The sequence below is a fragment of the Tyto alba genome, unplaced genomic scaffold, assembly GCF_018691265.1.
Source record: "Tyto alba isolate M040663 unplaced genomic scaffold, T.alba_DEE_v4.0 Super-Scaffold_2, whole genome shotgun sequence".
Lineage (NCBI taxonomy): Eukaryota > Metazoa > Chordata > Aves > Strigiformes > Tytonidae > Tyto > Tyto alba.
Window position 1 is genome coordinate 61,424,747 of NW_024881282.1, and position 27,628 is coordinate 61,452,374.

The window sequence follows — 27,628 nt, forward strand, 5'->3', positions numbered from 1 at the left end:
CCCACAACGTTGGAGCAGTGGAGCCATCATCATGCCTGCCCCATGGGACTCCTGCTGTGTGGGATCAATCTGGGCTCTCCTTAGGGCAGATACCAGGTTTTTCTGCCTCACCCAAACCATACAAAGCAACCTCAGCTATATGCTGTGTTTTCTCTTCATGTATGATTAGCTCTAGGTAATAAGCCACAGGAAAAAGCAGTAAACCTAATTCAGACATGCTCAACACAGTTATAGCACTCCTTTGTAAAATTTATTTAATGTTTTGTAGATATGTTTAAGCAACACTGATGAAAAAATGTCATTCTAAGGCTTTGTCTGGAATAACAGTCCAGTGAAATTCTCAGTTTTGTTACATAGTCCTCATTTACAAAAACCAAAAACATTTGTGCATGTGAGTGAATGGTAAGAGGCCTGTGGCTGTGGCCTTCATTATCTTCAGGGTGGAAACAGCACACCTATTCTGCTATGCAGTTATATCCCGAAAGTTACATGATGTTACTGAAGTCAAAGCCTTACATTTTTCAAACAGGGGTACCACTGGGGCTCTAAGTCAAAACAAGAAAATAAAAATTTGGAAAAAAATATTAACCTATCAACAGATACCATATTTCTTAGAGCACTAGTTACACTAGCAGATTATCAACTGCGATGTCAGTACCAAAATACTGAGTTAGCTTTTATATTGTTCCTTGTGTTGTTATGTACTACACAAAATCTTAGAAGAAAATTCCCAGAAAAATATGAAGATTTACTGCAGAAGAAATTTATGCAACAAAATGGTGGTTTTAAGTACTAAAGAGATATGAAGCATTGCTTCTTTGTAGCTTACTAAGGAGCAACAGCTGTACTTCATTTTAACTTGACGTGCTTCAGAACTCATATTCATATAGGTATTTAATGATCCAAACATAATGGTCCTATGTAGTATAATTACTTATATAAAGGCTCAACTTCATATGTAATCTTTTAAAAAAGATGCTTCGGTGGAAAACTTGCTTTGGTTCTAACAATAAATAAGCTCTTCAACAATGAAAATGCTTTGGAGGGGTTAGAGACTATTGACCATGGATCTTGAGCACAGTTGACAATGAGTGTTATTCCTTCTTGACAGACTCTTTGTTTCTTCTTCCTTCACAGTATAGCCAATACAAGGAGAACAGGTAGAGTGCAAGACAAACCATCAAATCATAGTGGTAGAGTGTTGCAGCGAATAGAAGAAAGAAGAAGAAATAAAATATTTTGCAAGCAATATGTTTTAAACCTGGAGATTCACTAGGTAACTTAAGTGCTTCACTCTTCTGGTTAGAAATATCTGCAGAATCAGAAATGTGCTGGCTTTCCTTCTGTGAATCATCAAGCCACTTTAGTGTTTTCCCCTCAGTTATTAAACGGTCAGATTGAGAGCCTGTCCCTCCAACTTCTTCAGTAGACTTACTAATTAAAACCTCTAGCCCTGATGACTTCTCTTGTTTGAACTCTGCTTGATGGAAACATTGATCTATATTTCTTCCTCTTCCTTGTCTAGAAATTGCTATGTCTGAAGGGGAAGGTACTTCTTTTCTTTCAGCTTCAGGAGAGAGGTTTTTATTAATACGTGTCATTTCATTCGATAGGTTTAAATCGTACCCTGACTCAGCAGCAACCTTGTCAATGACTTTGAATTCAAAGCGTCTATATAGATGCTCCACATTTCCTGCCACAGTGGACCCTTCAGAAGATTCCACTGAAGAGCTTTTATAATGGTAACTGGTCACAGCATTTGTACCAGAAGGTGGCATTTTTGTTTCAGCTTTAGCATGTAAATAGGAAAGGGTACCAACATGGCTTTCTTCCTTATAGAGCTCTTCTGCTTCTTCACTGTATAGATGCTTCTGGGTGCTCAGGGGACATTTCGATACTTCTGAATATAAACCCTGCTGCAAATCTTCTTTCTTTCCTGTAGCAGAAGCCTTTACTGCTTCTCCTACAGGTAGAATATTGACGATATCTGGCTGTGCTTTAGCACGTTTTTCCCTGCTATTGCATACAGACATCGTTTCTCCTTGCAGTGTTTCATGTACGCATGCATTATAAATACCTAAAACTGATTCCTTTTCAAATTCAGTGTCATATAATACACCCACTGTGTTGAGTTGACAAAGAGCATAATGTGAACCATCATTTCTCCCTTCATGTGTATCAAACGCTGTTTCCTTTTCCTCTGTGGGCCTGTCACTTAGTGCAGTCTCTTGAGGTAGCTTAGCAATTACTGCTTTTTCACTGGCAGACATTTTTTCTGGAGCACTTTCTGATGTTGTTTTAATTATATAAGCTGTACCTGCTTCTGCTTCCTCTGTAATACCCTGCTCGGAGACAGAAGACTTTTCACAACTCTCTGCCTCCTGGCAGGTAAACAACTCCTTTGTGGAAGCCGTACTCCAAGGCCCCGTGTTTCCCCTCACTCCCCACCGAACCTCACTAACCATTTCTTGACACCTCTGCTCCGCAGGGTTTGCTTCGCTTTCCTTCCCTATCAGTCTTCCTTTGTTTGTGTTGTCTGACTTTCCTCTGTCTTTTAACCTCGTGAATCCTCTGTGTTCCCAAGTGTCTTCAGCTCTCCTTTCATCCCCCGGAGAGGATGCCGGGGGATCTGCCTGTGTAGGCCCGGGTGCCTGTTTGTTGTCTTCGGCTGACAGAGGCGTTGTGTTCAACGCTTTGGCGGCATGTTTTCTGTGTGACTTGAAAGGCTTGGGTGCTTCCTCCTCACCGATTAGTGCTAAGTCTGCTACTTCGATGACTTTCTTCTCCTTCCCTGCATCAGTGTTATAGTTCTTTCCTGACATTTCACCAACTCCTTTTTTTTGCGTACATTGGCTTTTTGTGGAATCTATTGAGACATTAGCATGTTCAAAAGTGTCGGCATATAAATCTCCTCTTAAATGTACCCGAACTTTGCTTTCAATCATCTTGATTTTTCCTTCATTTTTGTCAGCTTCTGACAATAATGAATCCAGAGTTTGGTGAGACATTTGCAGTGCCTGGTGCTCCGGAGCTGGATTAGCATTGCCATCCAGCGTCCCTGCTCTGCATGCATTTAATTGCATGGATTCATCATGCTCCGGAAAAATGGTTTCTGGTCTCATCTCACAAGCCCCTTTTGAGTTATCAGCATCATCCTTACTGATGAATAACTTCTCCATCATCTTACTTCCCAAGGCACTATCTGTTTCACCTTTTGAAATATCTGTGTGGCTCTCTCCTTGTCGGCTTGAGACAGTAGCTGTAATATTGATAGCGTCATTCTGCTTTGTCCCAGGAAAATATTTTCTTAATAAAAGGCTTTCACTGGTACCAGTATTTTCCAAACACCGTTCACCACTGTTTTCCAGGCCAGCAGCAACTTCCTTCCCTGATGGCTGACTATTATAATCTCTTAGGGAACACTTAACTTTCTCTTTTAATTTTCCTTCTATCTCTTCTGAAGTGTTTTCAGATGAGGAACTGATAGGCACAGGGTACAAGTCACTGCTTCCTTCTATACAGGTTAGCTTTTTCTCCAATCTTTCAGTTTCACTTGGAAAATTAACTGGTTCTGTTGTGTATAAATTCCTTTCATCTCTGGAAGAGGTACCTCTAGCTCCTGTGAAGTGCTGATTTAGCTGAAACAATAGAATAGAAAAGAATAATCAAAAAGCACTTTGTAAAAATACTCCAAATGGAGGAGGCAGAATTTTGTTATGAAAAGTTTTGTTTTCAGTAACAAAGCTTTTATGGAAACGTGTTCCAAACCATTTGCAAAATTTGCATTGTATGTATTTTTTAACATAGGTAATGAGCTTTATGGTGGTGCTGAAAGGAGCGGGAAATAAAACAGCATTCAGAACCCACTCTCTTTATTCATGAGTTCAGTAAGCTGCTAGTGCATTTTATACAAATTAAATCTGAAGAGGATATTCCCTTAAAGGGAGGCTAATTCATTCTCTATACATTTGGTTCTAGGTTTGGAGAGAGGGAGGTGTGGGGCAAAGGGGTAGGATTGGTGCTTAAATGAGGGCATTGATACAGTACATCAAAGCCTGGTAATGTACAGTATTGTCCAGTAAAACAAAGACACATTTCACACTGACAAATACTGTAAGGATTATCTGGGCTTCATTTCTCTCAGGGACCATTTTATAGTCTTCAGACCAGCCTGGTTTTAGACAATCTGGTAAGACATGAGTTGGAAATGAGATTAGTGAAGTAAAAGGCCAGAAACTAATCACTCTTCCTCCTAGCTCCCAAATATCATATTGTATTATTCAGCTATGCCTGCTTGTCATTGCACTCTCTTCTCACTTTAGCATAGTCACACTGATAGCACTAGCTGATCAATTAGAGGCTAGCTACTTGGGCACCCCTTTATGCATTTGCACTTGCTGTAGATACACCCATTACAGTTTCTCTTATTAATATGTTTTCTGCAAAGCCTCTGCAAACTATTAATAGTAAAACGTCACTCAAAGAAAAGTGAGGGAGCTAATGTCTCTGCAAATTCTGTTTTAATGACCCTCTGCCAACCAGTGCTCAAGTGTATTTGAGTTCTTCGGTGATGCCAACTGTCAGGATTTAACAGTGAGATGCCTGTGTTTTTTTCCCCTCCTCATAACTGACATTTGCATGATCTCAATAATTATATGCAAATCTTACGATTTCCCCTTCTTCTCACATAAGGCTCATGTTACTTGTCAACTGCACAGCTGTCTTGTGAGCCAATGCCTGTGCGTTTCAAAGATTTGGTTGTATTTCCATCCATTATAAGCCTTCATTGTTTAATTCATTAAAGAGAGCATAGTGCAAATTAACATCTAAATTATAGATCCCCCTTCATTTATTGTATGGACAATCCTGGCAATTGATAAACAAACGGTTAAATTTGATCCTGATTTTTGTAATAGGGTGAACTGAGAACAACAAGGGATTTTAAAGGTCCTCCTTTTTTATGTTTCACAAAAAAAAAAAAAAAAAAAAAAGGAGATGCTGACTTTCAGGCAGTGAAAGGTCCCACAATAGGCAACAATTTTCAACTTTTTTTGAGTAAAGACAAGAAAAATTTACATTCAAATAAGGGGAATTTATTCTCTCTCTATCAATAAGAAAAAAAAAGAATGGTTCTCATCTTCCTCTCCTGTCTGATTCAGCATTCACATTTTCACAGGTGATAGCTATTATAATCTATGATTATGAATCTATGCACCCAAATGATATGAGCTGAGAACAGACACTGAGAATAATAGATTGCTGTACGTGTCTCATTTATTGCCATTTTTTCTTTCATACTGAAAAATGCAAGCCAAATCACACACACACATGCACACACACAAATCCAAATAGATTGAATGTTTACTGGGTGTGAAATTTACTATAAAAAATAGTGATAAAGAAAAATCTGCAAATATATATAGAATATATATGTATATATTTGCTCATATAGCATGTTACATAGTTATCCTTTGAAAATCCCAAAAGCAAACAGTGCCATAAATATAATTTTACTATATATAAAGCATTTATTTAAGAATATTGCCATCCTAGAGACTAGGAGGGGAGATTTTTTTAAATGCTACTCTTCCAATTCCTTCAAACTGTCATTTAGAGCCTCTGGTAAAGAAGTAAAAGGGAGAAGTCATTAATTTAAGACCAGAAAAAGTTGATGCACTATACTGAAATCAAAGCACCTTCTATTATTGAATCAGTTAGAGATTCAATGAAAGTACAGACCAAGGCTTTACATTTGTAAATTAGTACATCAGTCAGCTCTGTTAAAAGGGGGCATTTCACCAGCTTTGAAGCGTAAATGGATTCAAATCATTTAATACTGTAGATATAATTGTATAACACTTACCAGCAACTCTAATTCTTTTTCATCATCTTCGTGATCACTCTGGTTGTAGTCTGCATTTTTATCTTTTATATTTTCATTAGCTGGTTTGGTGTCTTTGTCTTCTGCTTGTGAATAAACAATCTCAGGGATGTTTGTGTCTGAAGAGTTAACAAGAACATACTTGAATTATTTCCATGAGGTTGCTTGTTACACTATTTTTTAATTAACATGTGCAGTAAGGAAGAACTAATTAAATGAGGTGTTGTACCTGAAGTCCTTGAATTATTCCATGTGTCATCGTCAGACATTGCCAATATTTCTTCTTTGCTGTTAAATAAAAAAAAAAAATCCTGTGTTATTATGCAAAAATTACTGTTCTAATTCCTCTTAGACCCAGATATAAAGACTGTTAGCTAATTACACAAAATTCTGAATGCCATTTGAAATTCTGAAAACAACAGCTTTATCAAATGTAGCTTTTTTTTTGTTTGTTTGTTTGACCTGATATTAAGTCTTGGTCAAAGAAAAAATTGGCCAAGAAAATGAAAATGTGTTGACCTTCAGATTACATTGCAAAGCTGATGGGTTTTCCCAGGCCTTTTCTGAGAAAGCAGCACAAAGGTGATTAGATGGGTCAGTGACAGGAAAACGTAACTTTGGGGTCAGGCAAGGGTCTGGAAGGATATATGTGTTCAGGAGACCAAGACTCTCTCTTGCTTATATTTTTCAAATATTTGTATGTACACAGAGATCATTGGAAAAAGACATCTTTGTTACCTGAAATAAATCAAAAGATTCTCCCTGCGTGTATACAGTATAAATCCTGTTGCTAAGCTATGCCTGGCCGACAGGAACGAATTCTGCTTCCCTGCAGCCGGTGCAATTTTTGCTGTTGCTTTGCTGGCTGTGAAAACAAAGGCCAGGTCCAACACGACAAACACCTACAGAGAGATGCTGGGTGCCTCATCAATATCAATGAAAAGTGATAGCAGTTTGAATTGTGTGCTTATAGGGATGTAACCTTTAGTGGAAGAGGGAAGAAAATGTAAAAAGAATGTCACTTATGTAAGATGTAAATTATTATATCACTCCTAATGACTTCTCTATGAGGAGCAATTTTTTTTCTGTAGGTCTTAATTTATGCGTTTTTCAACCAGTCGTCGACCTCTGTTACAGAAAATTACTTTCTAATTTTCAAATATTAATCTTTTCCCCTTCTATTTTCTCCTAGCGTCTTTCATTTGAATTGATATAACATTAACTCTGCCACCTAAATGCTTAATTCAGAAGGAGGATGCTAAATTTATACTCTGTTAAAAGAACCTAGACATCGACTGTCACCAACTTTTTAAAATCCAGCCTTTATAGCGATTGCCAGACTAAAGAAGACAGAAGATCTTGCCAGTCTAGCATGTGATCTCTGACACTGGTCACCAACAGACACTTCAGGAGAAGATGTAAAGTTCTTGTAGAAAAATACTTGGAGTATTTTGCACTGCCCTATTAAATTTCCTCTTGGCCTTTTGTTGTTAGAAACTGTCTTTGAAGTACAAAATTTAATGCTCTCTCAACAATTCTTTTTCACCATTAATTGTAATAATACTGAATATTCTTGCTATCTATATGAATGTCACATCACTCTTGAATTCTGATACATGCATAGCATCTGCACGTTTCTCACTCCCCTACTCACACCGAGTTGTACTTTCTCCTGCCAGCAGTTGCTATAATCTCCATTTCATCCTGAAAGGGATGGTAGAGCCAGGACCTTGTTTTCAGTAATCTGTGGGGTTTTAGGGTAAATCATTACTGCTTATTATTTAGACATCATTATTATTTTTTTCTTTTTACTGTTCAAATGCTTGTCTTATTTTTACATCTTATTCCCATTTTTATTCTGCCCTTTTGCATCTTTATCACCTATTTGCTTCCATAAGCCTATACACTGTGTAGGTTGGGCATTTAGGTGCTAATAGGGTGCCTGCAAAAGCCCCAGATTAGGAGCCAAGGCAGGTATAACACATCATCTGAGTCAGTCACCCCAAAATAATGATCGCCAAACCACGGGGGAACAGCAGGGAACCTTCTACTGCTATCCACTGGGGGTAAAAAGAGTGTCTCAAAACTTCTATTGAATGTAGCTGGCTACCTGCAGTGTTCAGCTATGTGGATGCAACTCTTGAGAAGCAGGAATAGAATCTTTTGCTGCTAGAAGGGGCCCTCATCTCCTTCTTAAATGAATGGAGTTTGACACAAATTTTTCTGTCAAGAAGCATTCCCAGAAGAAGGGGAAATGTTGATGCCCATATCTAACGTAATAGTCCACTAGCAGCCAGAGCTTGTACCCAAGATGTAGTGATGTTTTCAGCTTCTATCATACCCTGATGAGAACAAAAAACCACACTGCACACACCACCAAAAAGTACCCAAATTACCAGGACACAGATTGTTTTAGGAGAAACTGGAGGGCAGATTTGCCTATTGCTCTCGAAGTTGGATGTACGAACAGGACCCTTACCCTTTAGCTTACTTTTCATTCCTTGGAGAAAAGAGAAACTGGATTCTGTCTCCTGTTCCCTGTGTTTCCTATCCACTGATTATTTCTGGTTTTGATTACCAACTTTTCAGTGTAAAATATAGACACAGCCTTTGAATAAGGATGTTAAGGAGGAGTACCTATTTTCTGAACCATTAAATGAACAAGCATAAAGCTACTTCAAGCTGGATGCTTATGGGCAAGTGCCAGGATGGGCTTTACCTTACCTAGCCCTAGTTTTCTAAGCATCTGGGCTCAGGCAGTTGTGTACACCACCCCTATCATCAGCGGTGAGAGATTCACACTTCCAAAGGGAGATTTGTTCCCTCTGTCAGGGACTCCATGAGTGAGATGGTGTGACATATCCTTCAGAGGATCTTCTCTGCCTCTGGAAGAGACTAACCATAAAGGGAATTTACAGTGACCACCTTAAGCTGGAACCATAAATTTTAGATAACTGAAATTAGCTGAGTGAATCTCATCTTGTAAATGTAAATTCGAACCGGAACATAGCTAGTGAGTTTTAGTGGCTGGGGCTGTAACACACAGTGTGTGACCTGAGCCCCTCAGTTTTACTTTTGTTGTGATTAGAGTAGAATTTTCCTTAACTCTTGTTCTAGTAGCATCTGGAGCCCTGATTCACAAGTTTCTTTTCACAACTCCAAGATAGGTAATAAATAGCAATGATAATACAGTCTCATAGCCTGGATCCACACGGCAGGGCTTGTAACATAGCTTCTTGCATGTTGCACTGGATTTTATAAAGATTGCTGGCTTATAGAACATTATTTGTGCACACCTGTCCTGCAAATACGCGAGTACAGGGAAAGTTAATGTAACAGCTGTTTTCCTTATTTTACTTCTACATCAGAAATATCTGTTCTCATATAATTATTCCAGTGGGAAACCTAAATTAGCCTAAATTGAGGATATTGATACTGCAGTCTTTGAGGATCACAAGGAGCATAAAACGACAGTAATTTAACAGCAATGCTTCAATGTAAGAAGTTTAATGAAGATGCTGAGACTACAGGTGCATACAACTACAGAACAATCTCAAACATATATGTACACCCTAAAGACTGAAACACTTCCCAAAAGCCAATAAAAATTAGCCCCTTCATCAAACAGTGGCAATTAGAAGGTGTTTGTCTAGTTAATAAGGTTGACTGACATTTTTTTCTCCATATTTCTCTCAAAAGTTCCTAGCTCAATATCAGAATTCCATGAGCAGATTTTTTTTATTATAATATTAATTAAGCTTTTGCTTTATAAATTAATTATCTCACTGTGTTGTGCAGGGTGGTCTGTCTAAATATGCCTACATTTTGTAGTGAGAGACACAAAATTTGTGTTCTGTTTAAAAACATTTACTTTAATTTTCAGTGATCCAGGCATTCTGACAACATGAGCTAGAAAAATCCACGATACCAGCTGATGCAGTTCCCCTCCAGCATAAGTGCCTTTATATCTGCAGAAACTCAGTTGATTTTTGTCCTTCAGCTGAATGGGGCACATCTTCATCAAATACATCAGGAACTTAAGAACTTCTGCCAGCTTCAAAAAAACTATGATCATATGATTAATTCTTGATGGAATTATGATTCACTTGGACTGAGTGATAAAAAGAAAGCAGGAATGAAAACAGGTCATCACTGTAATTTTGCATGTAGAAAAAATAAATGGGAAGTTCAGGGACGAGTTAGTAGGACTGAAAATTTGATGGACATTATGCAAAGGAGTTTAGAAGTCCCAAAGTTATGTGGAACTTGCATCCCAAACAGATAAAAACTGTAAAACTTGAACCCTAAAGATGTGAGGAGTAGATAGACAACATATAAGTGATGAGTAAAAAAAAATAAATTAGCCATTAAAAAATATTTATTTGACTTCAGACAGGGTTGGGATAAAGTAAGACATGACAAGGCTTTGAAATTAGTCTTTTCAAGTTAAATAGGATTTTTTTTTTTTCTAGAAGTGAGGTTTCATCAAGATTTCAGATAATCTATGTATAATCCCACAATCAAAAGACTTCTAAACTTTTCTACCATAGTGTTACCAGTGGGGCAGAACCTTATAGGAACAGAAATCTTATGGGGCATAACTGATAGGAACAGAGATTTAGAAAATTATACTATTTCATCCAGACTGGGAGCAGAATTTGGTGTTTAAATATGCTTCAATTAAGAGGAGATAACCTCCAACCCAAAATACTGTGACACCCAACAGAGGAAATCACACATCGTTTTAAAATCTTTGCTATTCAAATCTATCAAATTGGTCCTGATACTACTGTAAAAGTATCAGAAAAGTAGGAAAAGTAGTAGCAATATTTAGGATAAAGAAAAGTAGTGTCAGGGCAACCACAGGCCCACATGTCTTCAAAAAGTTTTCACAACAGATTTAGAACAAAAATGAGAGAATAAATACAGATAATGGAAAATGACATAAAAACGCCAGAATCACCTGATAATATCTGTCTTTGATAAGATTACTATATTTCCCTTGTCTAAAAATCAGCTATCTAATCTATCTGGACTTCATTAAAGCATTTGTTGTGCAGCCACATGGGAAATTTATTAATTAAACTGGAGAAGAGGGAGATGAGTACAAGAGCTGGGCGGTGGGAGAGGGGCCCGGTGCCAAGCGAGGCCCCGTGAGCTGGGCTGTGCCGAGCTGGCAGACGTCACCGGGGAATTGGAGAGGACCGGTTGTGTAATCAGACTTACTCAGTCATGTTATTACAGACCAAGGCACAAAAAGTCAAAGTTAAATTAAATCTGAAGCAGATAGGAAGTTGGGAGACATCACCAACACAGAGGAGGATTGAAAGAAATGGGTGGCCTGGAGGATCGGAATAATAGATAAGGGACAAAATTCAAAATTATGAAGTGCCAGGTTATACATTTAGGGACTAGAAAGAGTTTCTGCCACAAAATGAGGGCTCAGAAATTGGAAGAAACAGGCAAACAAAAAAAATCTGAGTGTTTTTGGCAGAAAACATTTCCAAGCCACTGGTGTGAGATGGCCGTGGCAACAAGGCAAACAGAGGTCTTCAGTAATGTGCCAGAAAAGGTATTCCCAGTAATGAAAGATTTCCAAAAAATATTCTTGTCACAGCACCAGGCACTAGTAAGAACTAGTCTGGAACATTTGTATATGATGTACAAGAAAGATTAATTCAAACTGGAACAGGTGCAGAAGAGGACTACAAGAAGACTGGCAGGATGAAAAATCGGTATTAACCAGGGAGACAAACAGAGTACTTCTATTTTCAGCCTAGCAAAATAAAGTCTGAGAGGAGAAATAAATACCCTCTATGAATATAGGAAAGGGGTAAATACTGAGAAGGCAGAAAAGATATTAAGCAGCAAGACTCTGATAGTGTATTAAAAGACAGAGTTCACAAAGACATTTGTTGTGAAAACCTAAAAGATCTGTAAGCATTAGAAAACTATATCCTGTAATTTTTCTGTGCAAGTACCAGGAGCAAGAAATTGAAACGGTCTCGGTATGGAAACAGGTATATGTTTTTGTGAACAGGATTATGCAACATGTTTAGCAAGGGATAAGACTTTATGGTCCCCTAGTCCCAGTCCAGCCCGATCTCAAATGCTCCTACACAGCTATATGCCCTGAGAGTTATGCTTTCAGGAGCACACATTGCACTGTGGAACAGCAGGTGCTTTGGTCTGATCTGAAATACATTTGGGACTATAGCCAGGAGTTACTAATCTCTTCATAATGGGTGAGATTGCTATAGCTTGTTGTGGTTTTAATTCACACACTAATATTTGGCAGAAGTTGTGTCTGTATGTTTGTATAACCCACAGCACTGTTCACTTTGTTCTCTGTTATATGCACCTATGCTAGATCTTAATACCTAAATGCAATATATTTCTTTTACAGAATGTGGGAACAGGATAAAATTGTCAGAGTACAGAGTATGGAAAGATAAAAATGTATCTGTAAACCTCTTTAAATTAATGCAACTTGAACAATTTTATACTATCTCATATTTAACAGAAAATGTGGGAATATATTATTTAGTCTGAAATTTAAAGAGGTATGGGAACATTGAAGTATTTAAAGAATATATTTCTCAAATATTTAGTAAAAACATGTAAGAAGGAATAAAGTTTCCAATACAATTTTATTTAAAAATCCAGATAGGATTAGGCTCTCACAGAACATTCCATGCTTCTGGGTTTTACTGTGTTTTACTGTGGATTCAAAATCAAAATGATTCTTTTCTACCCTGAAGTTGAGATGAAGCCAAAATGTCCTCATGAAAAGAGCTGGCAAGATTGAAACTGCTAACCAAACAGTAATTCTATTTTAATTTCAGTTCAGGTTGCTAAACCTAAGAGGAGCCTAATACAGCATCAACCTTCAATACAACTAGTGCTTTTGGATCTACTGCTGAAAATAGCCAGCCTTGGTGAAGAACGATGTCACTGCGATGTAAACAACATCTGAGATCCTTGAAAAGAAGTAGTTGAATGTCTCAGTAATGTTTCACTGAGAAACAGAAGAGCACAAAGTAAATTAGTGCAGGTAAGTGCTTGAGTTTGAGGTGTCACTGGAGCCAAATGCAGATCCTGCACAGAACTGTAACCCCACAGAGCTGGGGAGAGTAGGGGCATGTGGAGAGGGAAGGGCTGGTAGTTTTCTTTGGTTATTTTTGTATCATTAGCAGCAGATGTCATGTCAAAAGGAAGCAGAGGAGGAAATAGCTACATTTATTTAAGAAAACCCAAGTAATAACAAAAATTATTTTAAAAATTTTATGTGCACATTGGAAATAGAAAGCCTGTAAAACATCTGGAGGTGCTGGGTTAAAAGAATGCTGATGAGAAACTGAATAAAGGATTTTCCACATGTAATTCTGAACTTCAGTAGTATCAGATGCAATGTTATTCAAAACCCATGAACGTATAACAAAAATAAATTTCTAAGGAAGAAGGAATTTTGGAAAACAGAAGGAAAGAATGTATATGTATAAAGTTCTAAACAGTTTTAAAGTTCTATTAAATTGTTTCTAACACACAGTAGAGTAAGAATGCAATACATTTTTTTAACTAACATAATCCTCCCTGATCAGTTGGCTTACTGGAAAATTACATTTAAAATATTGCTCTGTTTATACTGGTCTTGAAATACCAGTGGGACAGGGGAGAAAATATTAGCAAAAGCAATTCATGGAGAGAAGAAAACGTAAAAAGGGAAAAAAAGCTGGTACTATTAAAAACGTAAGCTAGATTCTGGTCTCGTTATCATGGTGCAACTACCACTGAAGATATATCCCACCTACCCTCTGGGATCTAGATCCAAATCATGTCCTGGACTCTCTGCCTTTGTACAACTCATGAAGGAGGTTCAGAAGCCTCCAAGGATCCTGGTGTGTGGATCTCCAAAGTGCAGACTTTGGCTTCTCTTGAGATGGGGTCTCTGTAGTTAATTGTATTCTATCTCCCTCACTGAATATAGGAACTAAATATTTAAAAAGATAAATTAATTCCTTGCCTTCACAGAGCTCAGTCCAAACCTCACTACAGGGGCAAGTCTCCCACTGATTTACATTGATGTCCGTGTTATCAGCTGTTGAAGTTATAGTCTTACAGTACAATCACTCCACAATTTCTTATCATATATGGTTCCAGCACCTTATAAATATTAGTCTCAAGCACTGATGCTGCCAGAGAATTCACAACCTAGCTCAAGAAGGGGAGGTACAACCTTGGCTTGAAGCCACCTTTGTGTTTCCTGGGGCCTTCCCTCACTGTGACTCGGCACAAGCCAGGGTCCAGAAGGTGGCATGGTCTCCATGATAAGGAGGCCGAGGATTACCTGCCTGTGCACTGGATTAGGAGGGCATATACCTTATTTCTCCTCCGGAGAATTTCTAATGTGGGGGGACTGTGCCTGCTGGAAGTGTGTCAAACAGCCTCCTCACCAAACAACGCTTGACATCTTATTTCTGGGTGCTTGAAAACTGAGAGGCTACAAAATGTCTGCAGAGCAGCCACAGGCAGCGGGAGGTCTTTATGTGCAACCACCTATGTGCTGAGGAGAGAAGCCGTTAACTGAAGTGCTCAGCTTCCCAAGAGCAGATGGGTACCATGTGCAGAGGCTCCAGTGCCCAGCAGCGCCTGGCAGCCAGGCTGGTGGGCAGCAGGATCCGGCCTCGTCCAGAGGTCTACCTGCAAGTTGTACCTACCCGGGCTCTGAGTTCCCTGTGGCTAAAGAAGAGAAAGAGCCTTGGTAAAGCTAAGGAGAGAAATCATTGTTATTGCAGGAATTGGTGCTTATTTCTGATTTATTTACCTGCACATTTTGTCTAAACGAAGGCAGAATATTATTTTTATGAACGGTATGCTCTTATTTGGAATTGACACTAATGAATGCAAGGCCCTTTCCCCCTCTTGTTTGTACCATCAAATTAATTAGCTCTATTGTGACATCAGTATTTTTCTCAAGCAGTTCAAGGCTTGAGCATTTTCCTTTCTTTTTCTAAAGGGCATCTTCAGTGCCCTTTATCTACCATAAGAATCATGCATCACTTGTATTTTTCACAACTAATGCTGTTTATTATAAAAACTGATTGTGATGTGAAGATTGTTATACTGTGTGGCAAATTGCCCAAACAATTACTGTAAATGCATGAGCCATAAACTGTACTGCCAAGGACACTGGTAGGTTAGCTTCTATAAAAGAAACAATTAGAGTCTGAGGTGAAAATAATAGAGATGAGATGACAGTTATTGAAAAGGCAGAACATCCAGTTTAATGTTGTAAATATAGGTTTGTGGATTACACTGATGGTTTTAAAGTGTTCATGGCTTATTGAATGGAATAGAATATTACATACTTTAGAATGGGGCCATAATTATTATTCCTTTTTAATTGTGATGTCTGATGCATTTGTGCGCAGTTGTTGAGAACATCCTCACATTACACTGATTCTAGTTCTAAATTATCATCCTGCTCCAAGGGTTTGGTTTTTTTTTTTTTTTTTATTATTTTACTTTTTTAGCATTTTGTTGTTCAGGGTCTGTTCTGAACAAAGTATTTTCTCTTGAGGAACTTAGAGTGCTTAGAGGGTTACTGTAATAATTATTTCAGTTTCAGCCTACACACTTCACTGCTTTAAATCATCATTAGAAGTTTCATCCCTCAGCAACTCCTGCTGAGACAGTCTTAAAACTACTAGAAACCATTATATAGGAATAGCTTATCTTTATAACAATTTGTATATAAAGATATTGATAAGAATTTGCTAGAAATTAAGGGAATAAATTTTTTCCTTAGGAATCATCTAAATACTGAATAAGGGGTTTTACGATTGCTAAAGAATTTCAATCATTCAAACCAGTTTTGAGCATATGAAGATTAGGGTACATAAAAAAAGACGTGCACCCTACAAGAAGACATGTTGTGATAGACTATGGTAGATATGAGGGAAATACAAGAAAAGTGGCATTACTGCATGGGAAAATTAAATGATCCTCTGCTCTTTTAAGATAGTACATAGATATAAACCCCAATGAAATCAAATTCAAATATCAGACCCTAGGGAGAGCACTAAACAATTGGATACTAGAATTATGACTGGCTAAGAAGGCAGAGGTACTGGGTACATAAAATCAGAACTGGAGAGAGTCTGCCCAGGGTTTGCATGGAGAGGACAAAGTAAGCAGCAGAGCAAAGGCAGCAACCAGCAAAAAGCAGTCTGTGTCAACACTGCAGTATGTGTGAGCTCTGAAGCACCAAATCGATTAGTGGCGGGGGTGGGGAGGAGGGAGAACAGTAAAGTGGCTTTCAAAGAAAGTTGCAAGGAAACTAAGTACTCAGCTGTACCACCTTTCAGGGAAATGCTCTAATTTGTTCTCAGGCTGAGCTTAATGCTAGGTAAGGGCATCACAGCTGTGTTGGAAACTGATGGCGCCGGGCTGAAGTTCAGGGGGGTGCTGGGGAGCAGAGCCTGGGAGGTGGCTGGGCTGTGGGCCTGGGTAGCTGGCTGTGTCCTCAGGCTGAAATAACTGCCTCTTCCGAAAACTCGCGGTAGAGTCCTGGGAACTAGACCTTAGGTAGAGCAGAAACGAACAGCTGCACAAATTACAGACAGACCAAGACTGCACAGAGCGGTGTGAGCGCAGCGTGGAGCACTGCTCCTCTCCGTGCTGACAGCAAAGCAGAGGGCAACCGAAGCTCAGTGAGCACTATTCTTCAGTTCTGGGCTCCTAATGCACAGACCTGAATTTCTACTTGCCAGATGGCTTTACCTGAAAATATGGCCACTTCCTACCTTAGAGCATTTCCATTTCAAATAATCCCTCCTTCTGGGGATGTCATGTTATGTGTGCCTGAACAACGATATTGTTATTACATGTCATGTGTGGCAGTGTCATTGTCTTCTATGTTCCATTTTTTCAGGAGGTATTTAAAAAATAGAACCAGAACAGAAAAATAATTTAATTTAAACAATGCAGAAAACAATAATTTAAACTACATTGTTAGATTCCAATCTGATTGAGACCACACAGGAAATGGTTCAGAAATTAAAGTAAAAACTACAAAGAAAATCAACATCCATAAAATGAATAGGTGTGTGAACATTAAGTAGAAATTATTGAATAATATTTTAAAATACTATGCCATTACAAGTGATCCTATTAGAATGAAGCTGTAGGAAAAATCAGAGCCCTTATCACAAATCTAGGCAAGATTGATTTTCTTATATGACCTTCAACTACCAGTGATGTTAGAGAAGGCTCGATCTAGTTCTTAGTAAATAGTTGTCACCAAGCAAACAGGACTGACACTAATTAGCTCCCCTGTTGATAGTCAGGACACAGAAGATAGAGGCAGGGAGACGGAGTGACCCACTCATCATTAGAGCGGTAGGTGAGGATGTTTGCACGCTGGCATGGCAATGGAGGCTTGCACTGCAGCTACCATTTTGAAACTCCTCTGTGAATAGAAGACTGCATTATCAGTAAAGTCAGTCTGGCAACCTTCACAAGCATTCTGCGTGAAAACAGAGACACAAAGAACCTCTAATTAAATGTATGAAATCTGAGGAAGAGAATATTAATCTGTGGTATTTCCCCACCTTGAGGAAAAAACCCTTAGTTTTGGTCATCTCATCTAAGAAAAGGGGCTGACACAAAAAGAGAAGAGATGGGCCTGCAAAAGGACAATAAAGGACTTTCAGTAGCTTCTAAGCAGGAAGAAATGGGAAAGGAAGTTCAGAAAGTGAAGTGGAAAAAGATGCTCAGAATAAGCAGTATATAGTATGATGATTAATAGTATCGAGGGGGACAACTGATCAAGAGAGCAGCTTTAAGGGAATTTGAGTGTTTTTTTCTGAAAAGATAATTCCCAGTAGGGTTCAGGCAATGTTTGTAATAAACCAATTTTTATTAAGATTATTGGATTGGTGCTATCCAGGGGATTATATTTTCCAATTACTAATATTTTCATTTTTCAGTCTTAGTTTATGATTGAAGCAGGGACATAGGTGGCACAGAACAAAATGCATTGGCCTGGTTTGGGATGAGAATAATCATAGCCTCAAAGCAAACAGAGTCCCAAGAAATTAGTCTTTATTTTCTAGCTCATTAAAAAAGACCTTGAGTTTTAATAGCAAAACATTCGTACAATTTTTAAAAAAAATATAGATGTATATCTGTACATTTGAAGATTTTAGTGCCATACAGTCTGAACTAGGAGCCTAACACCAATTTGGTGCCAGGCTCAAACCTTTAATACAGCCTTGCATATCCCCAAATCTTATGACTATACATATGAAGACTGCAGAAAAAAACATGCATAATAAGTTGGTTATACCTCAACTTAAAGTACAGCCATTATGTACGGGAAGATTGCAACTTTCTTCGGTTTCTTTTATAGCTCTGTCATGATTGTTTTATGTTACTACGATATCCACATAACAATGTTGAAAAGCAACCAGTTCAGGAGTCTTATTACACAGCTGTTTTATATGTGGATTGGTCAGAAAATTGCATAATTCCTTCGACAGAATGGGCTAACTACTTCAGAAACCAAGAATTTCTTTAGGAAAGATTCCTCTGAATAGAGTTAGAAGATCTATTGATAGCTCCATTGGAATTAGTAAAGCAGGACTTTACTATTGGGGTGCCTATCTTCAGGGCCAAGCTGTTGAAAAAGAGGAAAAGGTGAGTCAGGAGTCAAGCTTCCTGAGGGCTAGGCTTCACCTAAGGTCAGAGGATATGCTTCTTAGGTTGCTATTTTGTCTGAAAGGGTCATGATCAAATATCAAAATGGTGCTGTAAAAAGGAGTTGCAAGTAGAGCCCCTCTGTTCTTCTCTTGATTCTTTCTCCCACTGTTTTAAAAGATGGAAGGAGAGAAAAGCAAGTACCATCAACGGGTCTTGCACTTCTCTCAAGTTGTGTCTAACTTGGATGCAACTAAGAGGAAAAAGATCTTAGCCTGTGTGGCACCTGGTCTTTCCCTGGATCTCACATGGAAAAAATAGAGAAGGAGCAGTCCCCTGCTGGCATGTCAGAAGAGAGCAATTTCCTAGAAGCTGCAGCATGCTGAGGCGCGTACGCAAGAAGGTGGCAGATGCCTTAGAGAGACTGTAGATAGATGGCAGTCAGGTGAGACTAAGACACTACCACCCCTGGGAAGGAGAACAGAGTGGGGGACCACAAAAAGCCTAAGCTAGTCATTCCTGAAAGAGGACAACCATAATCTAAATCTTGGAAAGCAATTGTAAATTCAGTAAGTATCTCAAGAGGATAAAATTCACAGGTGTCATTCTGACAAGAAGAGACTTTTATAACATTTTTTTTTCACATGCTGTCTTATTACCACACATCAAGAAGGCAGCTGTGTGATAGCTATCAATATTTCTATCAAGAAGACCTGCAATACAACCTAGAAGACACTGGGCCAGGTTTACTAGGGTAGCTGAGGAGAAAGACTAGCAAACTCCCCAGTCCTCTACCACAACATGAAGTGATCCAGGCTTGAACATCTTATGTTTATCATCCAGCAGCCCTAAAGTTTATTGCAGGAACAATAATTATGCATCAAAGCAAAATGTAAATGTAAATCCACTCAGTGCACCTAAGTGCAAGGTAAGAAAAACCTGCCTAGTTCACATTCAATTGTATAGCTCAGTGTTCTTCAATGTTCTTTAGAATTGTTAGTAACCAGCAGTAATAAATCTTTGGGTTTAGTGTCAGAGTATCAGCTGGTTCCACACATCAGGAGGAGATTGGAAAGACAGTCAGAAAACCAGCCCCCCACTATGCTTTGGCATATCAACTAATATTTCCTTGCATGTCACTGAAGGCCTAGGGATCAAATAGCCACTTCTAACATGCTTCCATGGTGTTTAAAAGGTCTTATCTCTTCATTTGCCCTAAGGCAGGGACTGCATTTAACTTGTGAAGTATTTGTTTGGACCATTTTTTCTACTTTTCATAACTGAGAAGATAATCCACATTTTATGTTAAAAATATGATGGGCGGTTGGTTCTCTGGACTTACACTGTAGCTGAATCAATTTCTTCCATTTCAGAGCTGCAGTGCTGTGGCTGGATCATGGCTTAAAGTTCATAATCAGAATAAACAGCTCAAATGACACTGGTAGTGAATGCATTGATTAAATATGACTCCAGTGCTCTCAGTTAATGTTTCACTGACTTTAAACATCTTTTCAAGACTAACATTTAGCCAAGTCAAGGTGAATGTAATGGAACAATTTTTTTCCAACTGAACATTTATGAACTGCAATACCTGAACAGTGGACAGGAGACAGAGTATTGAAATGGTCATTACCAGTTGGGTTCAATTTGCAAAACGGACATCTCCCTAAACAAAAGAGTCACTGAACAATGGAATACAGGAGTTCATTTAGCAATATATTTCTATATGTCTGAAGGTCCGTAATCGGTAATCTGAAAGAGTGTAGAAATTAGCTCTGGTACTGTAAATATTAACATTCAAAGGTAGTTTTAACATATGCAGTGTCCTACAAAGTTCAGTCAGACTCCTGATACTCATTAAATTATTTATTGTGCCTATTGTAGGATCAAGCCAGTTGCTGCATTAAAGAGCTCCAAGCGTTAGTTGTAACAGTGTTACAGTATTGGAATATTTAAATAAGCTGATGAAATTGTAGCAACTACAAAAAAAATCTTGCAAGTGTAAAGCCAAGCAATGCATGTGTAAGTACTTACTTATCATATGGTTGAGAAATTATAAAGAATCGGTTTTATATGTTTTGATGCAAACAAATGAAAAAGCTTTATAACAACCAATATTTCCCATACATTAGAGCACCAGTTTCTGTTCTGTAACATTGGTGAGAGCAGTTTCTAATGGTAGATCATGGAAGTGAATGAGAAACCAGTGATAAGTTTCAGAGTAAATATTACACTAAGATTTCTAGTAAAGCAACATGCTGTTTTCATATGTTGCTACTTAAATGTTTAGAAGCTTCTTTGAATATGTCCAGTGCAATAAGTGGATGGCACATGGGTAGAACAGCTCACAATTATCAAAAGCAAAACTGAGAGAGTTTTTCAAGCTTCAGGTACTCTCCAATTAGGAGACCACAGCTATGGTTAGCAGGTGTCTATTTGCTCTGTGCATGCCATTCTCATCCATAACATCAACATAACTCTTTCTTTGGCATTTCTATGATAGCATTCAAAGCCTTATGCCATTAACTTAGACATCTATCTTTAGGGTCTTTAATATATTTCATAGTTCAAATAGTAAGCATGCCCAGATTTTGAAATACTGTGACTAGACAGATAGAAAAAAGCCCATTAAGCATAGTTCCTGGCCAAGTAAGATTGTTCCCTGTAGAACATTTTTCAAGTGGTTTATCTTAGCTTATTTTAAATGACTTTGGAGAGTGAGGCTACAGCAATTTTGTTTAAAGATAACTCTACAGTCACTATTAAGAAGCATTCCTAACAGCCTCCGTTCCACAGCTTGCTTTTACCCCACTTGTCTGAATAATATATTTTAGATCACCTTAAATAATTATCCTGTGTCCCCAATAATCACAGTCTTCAAGTACCCAGAGAAGTCTTATTTTGGTGCCAGTGTTACTTACTTCTACAACTGGCAAAGACTGGCACTGACCAGGAGGCAAGAGAAGGGCTGGGAATACTAGGTCAGATTGAACAGGAGAGGAGTGCTGCTTTTAGCTGGCTCCCTGTGAATGGATAACTTCTCTAGCAGCTGCTCTCCTGGTAAAAACAGTGACTGCAGTCACCTCCTAATAATAGTAATAAACTTTAGTCAAATCCCATATCTGTACGCTGATCAAGGTGTAACTTGTGACTTGAGATGCCAGAAACAACCTTGAGATTAAATAGCAGTACACAAAGAAGTGTGTTTTAACACCTTTTCTGCTCTCCCCTTCTTCTTCCCTTTCCGATTATTTTGTGCAATAATCAAAAGAACAAGGATTAAAAGGGAACATAATTGAAATGCCATATTTTAAATGGACCAGCTGGGAATAATATAGTTGTTCCTCACAGCAAAGGCTGAGAATAATACAGTTGTTCCTCACAACAAAGTACATGCAAAGCTATTTCCAAACATCTTCCTCAAAAACCTTTGTTTTTGATAATCACATTGCGGATTTGCCGAGAGGAGCTGTTGCAGAACAACATTTCTCAGGGCAACCTAGGCACTGCTCTGCCATCTACGCGGGGAAGACTGATGGAGCACAGTGCAGTCCTGCCAGGATGGACCTTCAGCAGCTTCCTTCCTTTGCCTTCCATCAGAAAGGGGATGAGACAGCAGTTGAAGGCGGGAGAGTACTCATGCACAGAAGAAATATTCTTCCTGGCAATTGCTTTACGGCCATTCAGTATTTATGCTGCCAAAGTTGGCACTGGTGGCCCACAGACCCAGGATTTTTAATCTCTGCCTTCTCATTGCACATTGTACCCAGAGCAGCTCTTGTACTAGTCATTGCCCTATTTTGTGCTCCATTTTAAAGTGGCATCACGGAGGGAAATTAATTGATGCACTTTCATTCAAAGAAAGGCACACTGTGGCAATTATGTAAAAAAACACAGGACCAACATCAAATCAGACTGATACACTTGTGGGCCCGGCAAACTAAGAGGGGAATAACTCTAACAATTATTATAAAAATACAAGCCTCCTCCTTCCTTGTCAGGGGACAGGAGTCCAAATACTCATTTTACCATTTTGTAAAATTCTCATGCTTATCAGCCATTTTCCTTGTGCTCTTGCTCCTGCTGCTCTCTTGAGAGATTGCAAACCAGGACAAAGCAGAGAAATGGGGTGCAGCTTCACCAGGGATGGGGGGAAATGGTTTGCAGATTGTTATCACTGCGCCATGCAGCATATCTACAGGAATTTGCCTCATGCAACACACAATCAATCCCTGTCTGCTCAGACCGATGCAGGAACCTGGGGTCCACAACAAAATCATGGGGTCCAAACCTGAGGACCAGGAGAAATTTGTGTTCAGAATCACTATCCATGTTCCAAAAGCATGAGAGTCAAACAAAAAGAGAAGAGAGTGGAGCTGATTCAATTAATTCAATTTTTTCAGAAAGCTTACATATATCTATAGATATGATAAAAATCAGGGTTGTTTACTGACAGAATTTCAGGAGTCATTTTTTTTCCCCAAAGTATATTTGTGAGTTTGTGTAAGTTAAATGCATACTTTCAGATAGACTAAAACATAAATTAATTAAAAAGTCATTTTTTCAAACTATATTTTGTGCCTATGAAACTTTTCAAGATTTTTGAAAAACACAAATACTGTTGAAATTTAAGTTAGAAAGAATTTTAGCCTGTAAAAATACAGTTAGAAGCAAAGATTTTATGAAACTTTAAGAGAAGACTATTTGTTCATGCCTGGACATAGAAGCAAAAGCAAATGAAACATGGAATGAATGGGTAGGATTTAAAGTCATATGGTTCTGAATATCTAAATCTAGACAGCTTTCAGCATTAATTATTCCATGCAGTTTTGCTTTTCACTATCATTTTTTTTCAGGTGCAACTTTTGAGGGCTAAGTCCATTTTTATTTTATTTCTTAATATTGGTGTTAGAAGCCACCTCATTACTCTCATTCACACAACTTTGTCCTGGCTCATAGTCTTAAGGGTAACATGATACAGGCATATTGTGTTTCCTCAGTAACTTCCTCTGAAAGTGCATATTATTCCTTTCACTTAACTAACGCAACTAATCCTCACTAATGACATTTAATGAGCCACACGAGTATGCCCTAGAGTGGATCAGACTCTGCTTAAAAAACAATTCTTTAACAGTCTTATTTTTTAACTGAAGAGGTAAATTGCACATTTTAAGAGAAAGTATAAATATCTCAGAGCCAAGATTAAAAAAGAAAAAGTTATAACAGGTTTCTAAATTTGAAGCAGGGGCCTAAATAAGTGTCCTGTTAAGACATCCTTCTATACAGATTGCTATAAAGAAATCTTTAATTTAAGACGTCCAGCTTGTGGGCATGGATAGAATTATTCCTTACCTGCATATTTATTGTGTGAACCATAGGTAAAATTGTTATTACTTCTGTGTGTATCTGTTTTCATTCTGCAGCTCTTAAGACAAGCTAGTCATGGTCCAGGACCCCCACTTTGCTAAATGTTCTATGAACAGCCAGCACAGCATACATAAATGCTGCAGAGTTTATCACCTGAACATAAAACAAGAGGTGAGAGAGATGGGCTGGTGGAGGAGAGCTGGGAAACAGGCAGCACTGTTCAACATGATATGAAGGAGTCACAGCACATCAGCTGCCTCACTTTGCCAATTTTGGGGGGTTTGTTTTTCTTGTGCTTTTTTCTAGACATCAAAGCAAAGGAGTTTTAATGAGGGGCTGAAGGAGAATAATGAGGTACTTTTGCAGATGTCTGCAGGGTGTTCCTCCTCACTCAAAGGGGCAACATGTACAAAGACACTTTGAAAAACAAGTGAGCAATGGAGGATGGCATCTTAGTTCTTTTGAAACGAAAGGCCCTGATGCTGACCTCATTTACACTGGTGGAAGCTGTAACTCCTGTGAAGTCAATGAAGTCCCTGTAGCATAAAATTGGTCCCGGATTACAATCTGCCAGAACTGTCTTTCAGAAGCCTTGGCGACCACTGAAACCATATTCCAAAAATACTTTCAGCTCATTTTTGCATTTTCTGTAAGGTCTCTTTACATCCTTCTGTCACTAAAGAGGGTCTTGAAAGTGTACATTAGTTAACTGTTTGCCAAATATGTATAACTGATCTTAATATAAACAAGAATCTGACCACGCTGGTTTTAATATCGCAAATATAAATGTGTGTATGTGGATATATGAACAAATACACACATATATATCTGTGTATATAAATATATGTATACACACAGACACACATATATACATATATCCGTTCCTCTATAGCCTGATATGGAAGGAGACAACTTTGCACTCTGATTAGAGACAAGGTAATTTTATGTTAAGGAATAGACATTATCTTCTTTCCCATTTTTTTTAAATACCTCTCTGTCTATCTTATATATAATACCTTTAGCATATACATGTAAAAGAGGATCCCCCAGAAGAAACTTTTCTACAACTTATGCTAGCACTAGGCATGTCACAGAGGACTTCAGAGAATTAAACTCTTAGAAGTCATTCAACCTTGTATCTTACCCACAAGCCCACTTGTATCTAAATTTGCAGGTCAGTCCTGAAAGCATCTGGAGGCCCAGGGCTCACTAAATTAACTCAGCTCTCCGTGTCCATTATCTGCTCCATGTGGGCTACCTGAACTCAGGCTGAAGTCACAATGCCTGAATATGCCTGTGGTATTTGATATCACAGCCCTTCGGCAGGGTGTCTCAGGCTATCTTATTTACCCAGAATGGGTCGTGTGACACTTTTTGAAGGACAGAAACGACGTACAGAACCAGGCACAAATGTCAGGATCTGACCACATGGTAGGTAAAGGCATCACTCCCTCTGCTTTGACGTACCAGGATGTTCCGTCACAGAAGCATCATCGTGGTAGCCCCAGAGCTGGCCCAAAGGACACTTACCAGGAGAGCTTTATGGACTGGATATAAATTGGGCCTCAGCTTAGCCCCGGGGCTGCTCTTGCACCATGGTGTTGATGCAGGCACTAAGCCGTATTGTGCACCTCTCCTCACAGAACTGACATGAGATTAGGTCTGGCAGAAGCCCTCAGCAGAGCAAGTCTGGGTTTGGGGAAGGGAGGTTCTGCACAGGGGAAGCAGTCCTGGATGTCTTCCTTCTCCTTAAACTCCCACCACTGATGCAGTTTTGTTCCCCCTTCCCCACTAGTTCAGTCCAGTGGAAGAGCACCAGGGAAATCAAACAGCACTGCCTTACTTGGAAAGAGTATAGGAACTAGAAACTTAACATGAATTCAGTTCTGAAATCTAAGTACTGCAAAAGACACTGCAAGTAAAATACAGATTCAGTTCTTCAGAACTCCAACTGATTTATAGTAAATTGGGTGAGTAAAAAATTGAGAATCAGATTTTCACAGTCAACACTGTTTTGCTTACAGAAAGAAGTTAAAAACAGAGTAGGAAGCAAAAAGCTACTATTCCTGAGTGTCTCTTTTTATGTGGGGTTAAGTTGTAAGTTAATCACTGCCACTTTATAACTAACATAGTACTTGCCAACATTTAATTAGAATAATATAGAAGAGATAAATTCTACATGTCTTTTTTCTTTAATATGTTACCAATTCTGCCCTATAAATCCTTATTAATTTCACCATTTGTGAAACAGAACCAACCAACCAGTGGCAGGAAAAGGGAATTATTACCCTGACGTGTAACTTGCAGAATAGGCCAACCACCTGCAGAAAACTTTGTAACAACTATTCTAATTGCAATAGGATCCTTCCCTGAGTTATCAGCTTCCTGAACCACCAGTGACTTTTCTGGTTTTAGTAATTGCATGTAGAGAATGAACCATGAAATAAATCACGTGAAAACCCAGGATTTGTTTTGCTTTTAAATTTTTGTCAACTTACCAAGGAAGTGGATGTAAAGTGTTTTAACTGTATGGCTACCTCAGTCTGGAGCAAAGCTCTCACTGACGTCAGCTCAATTTATATCCTATAGAGATCAAACTTGGTACACAGCCCATAATTTACAGACCCTCATACTACTTTTCAAATGAGTGGCATGCATCCCATATATTAAAACCATGATCCCAATGAAACTGTCTGCAGAAAACTACTGGCTGATATATGCAATAGCTTTACTGAAAACTAGTATTGGTCTAAGTTATCATTAAAAAAAAAAAAAAATAACAAGAGAAGAAAACAGCATGGGCAGTCTTAGCTCCATCAAGCACACTTAGAAAGTTAAAACTAGCCAGCTATATTGTAAATTACCAAAAATTAAGGTGTAACCTCACCTGTTTTGTGTCATCTTTAAGCAGCCTTTAAGATGTCTGTCAGTAACCTCTCTGTGTGGTTTATTATCCACCTTGGGCACAGTTTCTTTCTTGTGACAAATCAGTGTGTAATTTTTGTCATCATTGTTTGCCCAGAAGGTACCAAGCGACGTCTCATAGCGTATACAGAACTCCACCTTAGCTCCATCTTGCTGGTAAGGAGGCACCAAAGAAATCTTAAAGCAGAACTGATCGGTTTCACTACCACAAGAATTAGGCATGAATTCTGCGAGGATATCATAATAACTGAGCCAGTTATTCAGTGTCATTCGAACATATACCATTTTTTCAAAGGATACATTGAGGACTCGTATAACGCCGTTCATACAGGTAATCCCAGGCACGAACACGATTGACTCCAACAGTACTTTCTGCTCTCTCACTTTTTGCAAAAGTTCTTCTTGTGAAGCAGGTAACGTAAACATTTGAGAGAAAAAATATTCCTCCTGAGGAAAAGCTTCATCTTCTATGTCATCATTTTGTCCTGTATTTGGAACTTCCCAGGTATCGAACTCTTTAACAGACACAAGATCAAACCCAAATGCATCAGCAAATGAAACTTTTCTTGCAATGGTGGTGGGGGTATCTGACTCCTCTTCCTCTGAAGAAGCAGAATTCCTCCTTCGGGGAAGTGGAGAGAAACGAAGTTTAATGTCGGGTTTAACATCTTCATCCTCGGAAGAGAAATCAGTTACAGTGGGGACTTCTAATAAGTTAGCCCTGCTAACCCGACTAGGTCCTTCAAAAGACTCCAT

General features: G+C 38.6%; 1 protein-coding gene across 1 annotated transcript; it reads right to left on the reverse strand.

Annotated features, from left to right (window-relative positions):
• Positions 1-1,094: 1,094 nt before the first annotated feature.
• PPP1R3A (protein phosphatase 1 regulatory subunit 3A) lies at positions 1,095-27,628 on the reverse strand. Its single transcript, XM_009976025.3, has 4 exons — positions 26,835-27,628; positions 6,111-6,169; positions 5,864-6,000; positions 1,095-3,638 (listed from the first exon to the last, which is right to left on the reverse strand). The coding sequence occupies exons 1-4, from the start codon at positions 27,626-27,628 to the stop codon at positions 1,095-1,097; spliced, it is 3,534 nt and encodes a 1,177-aa protein (XP_009974327.3).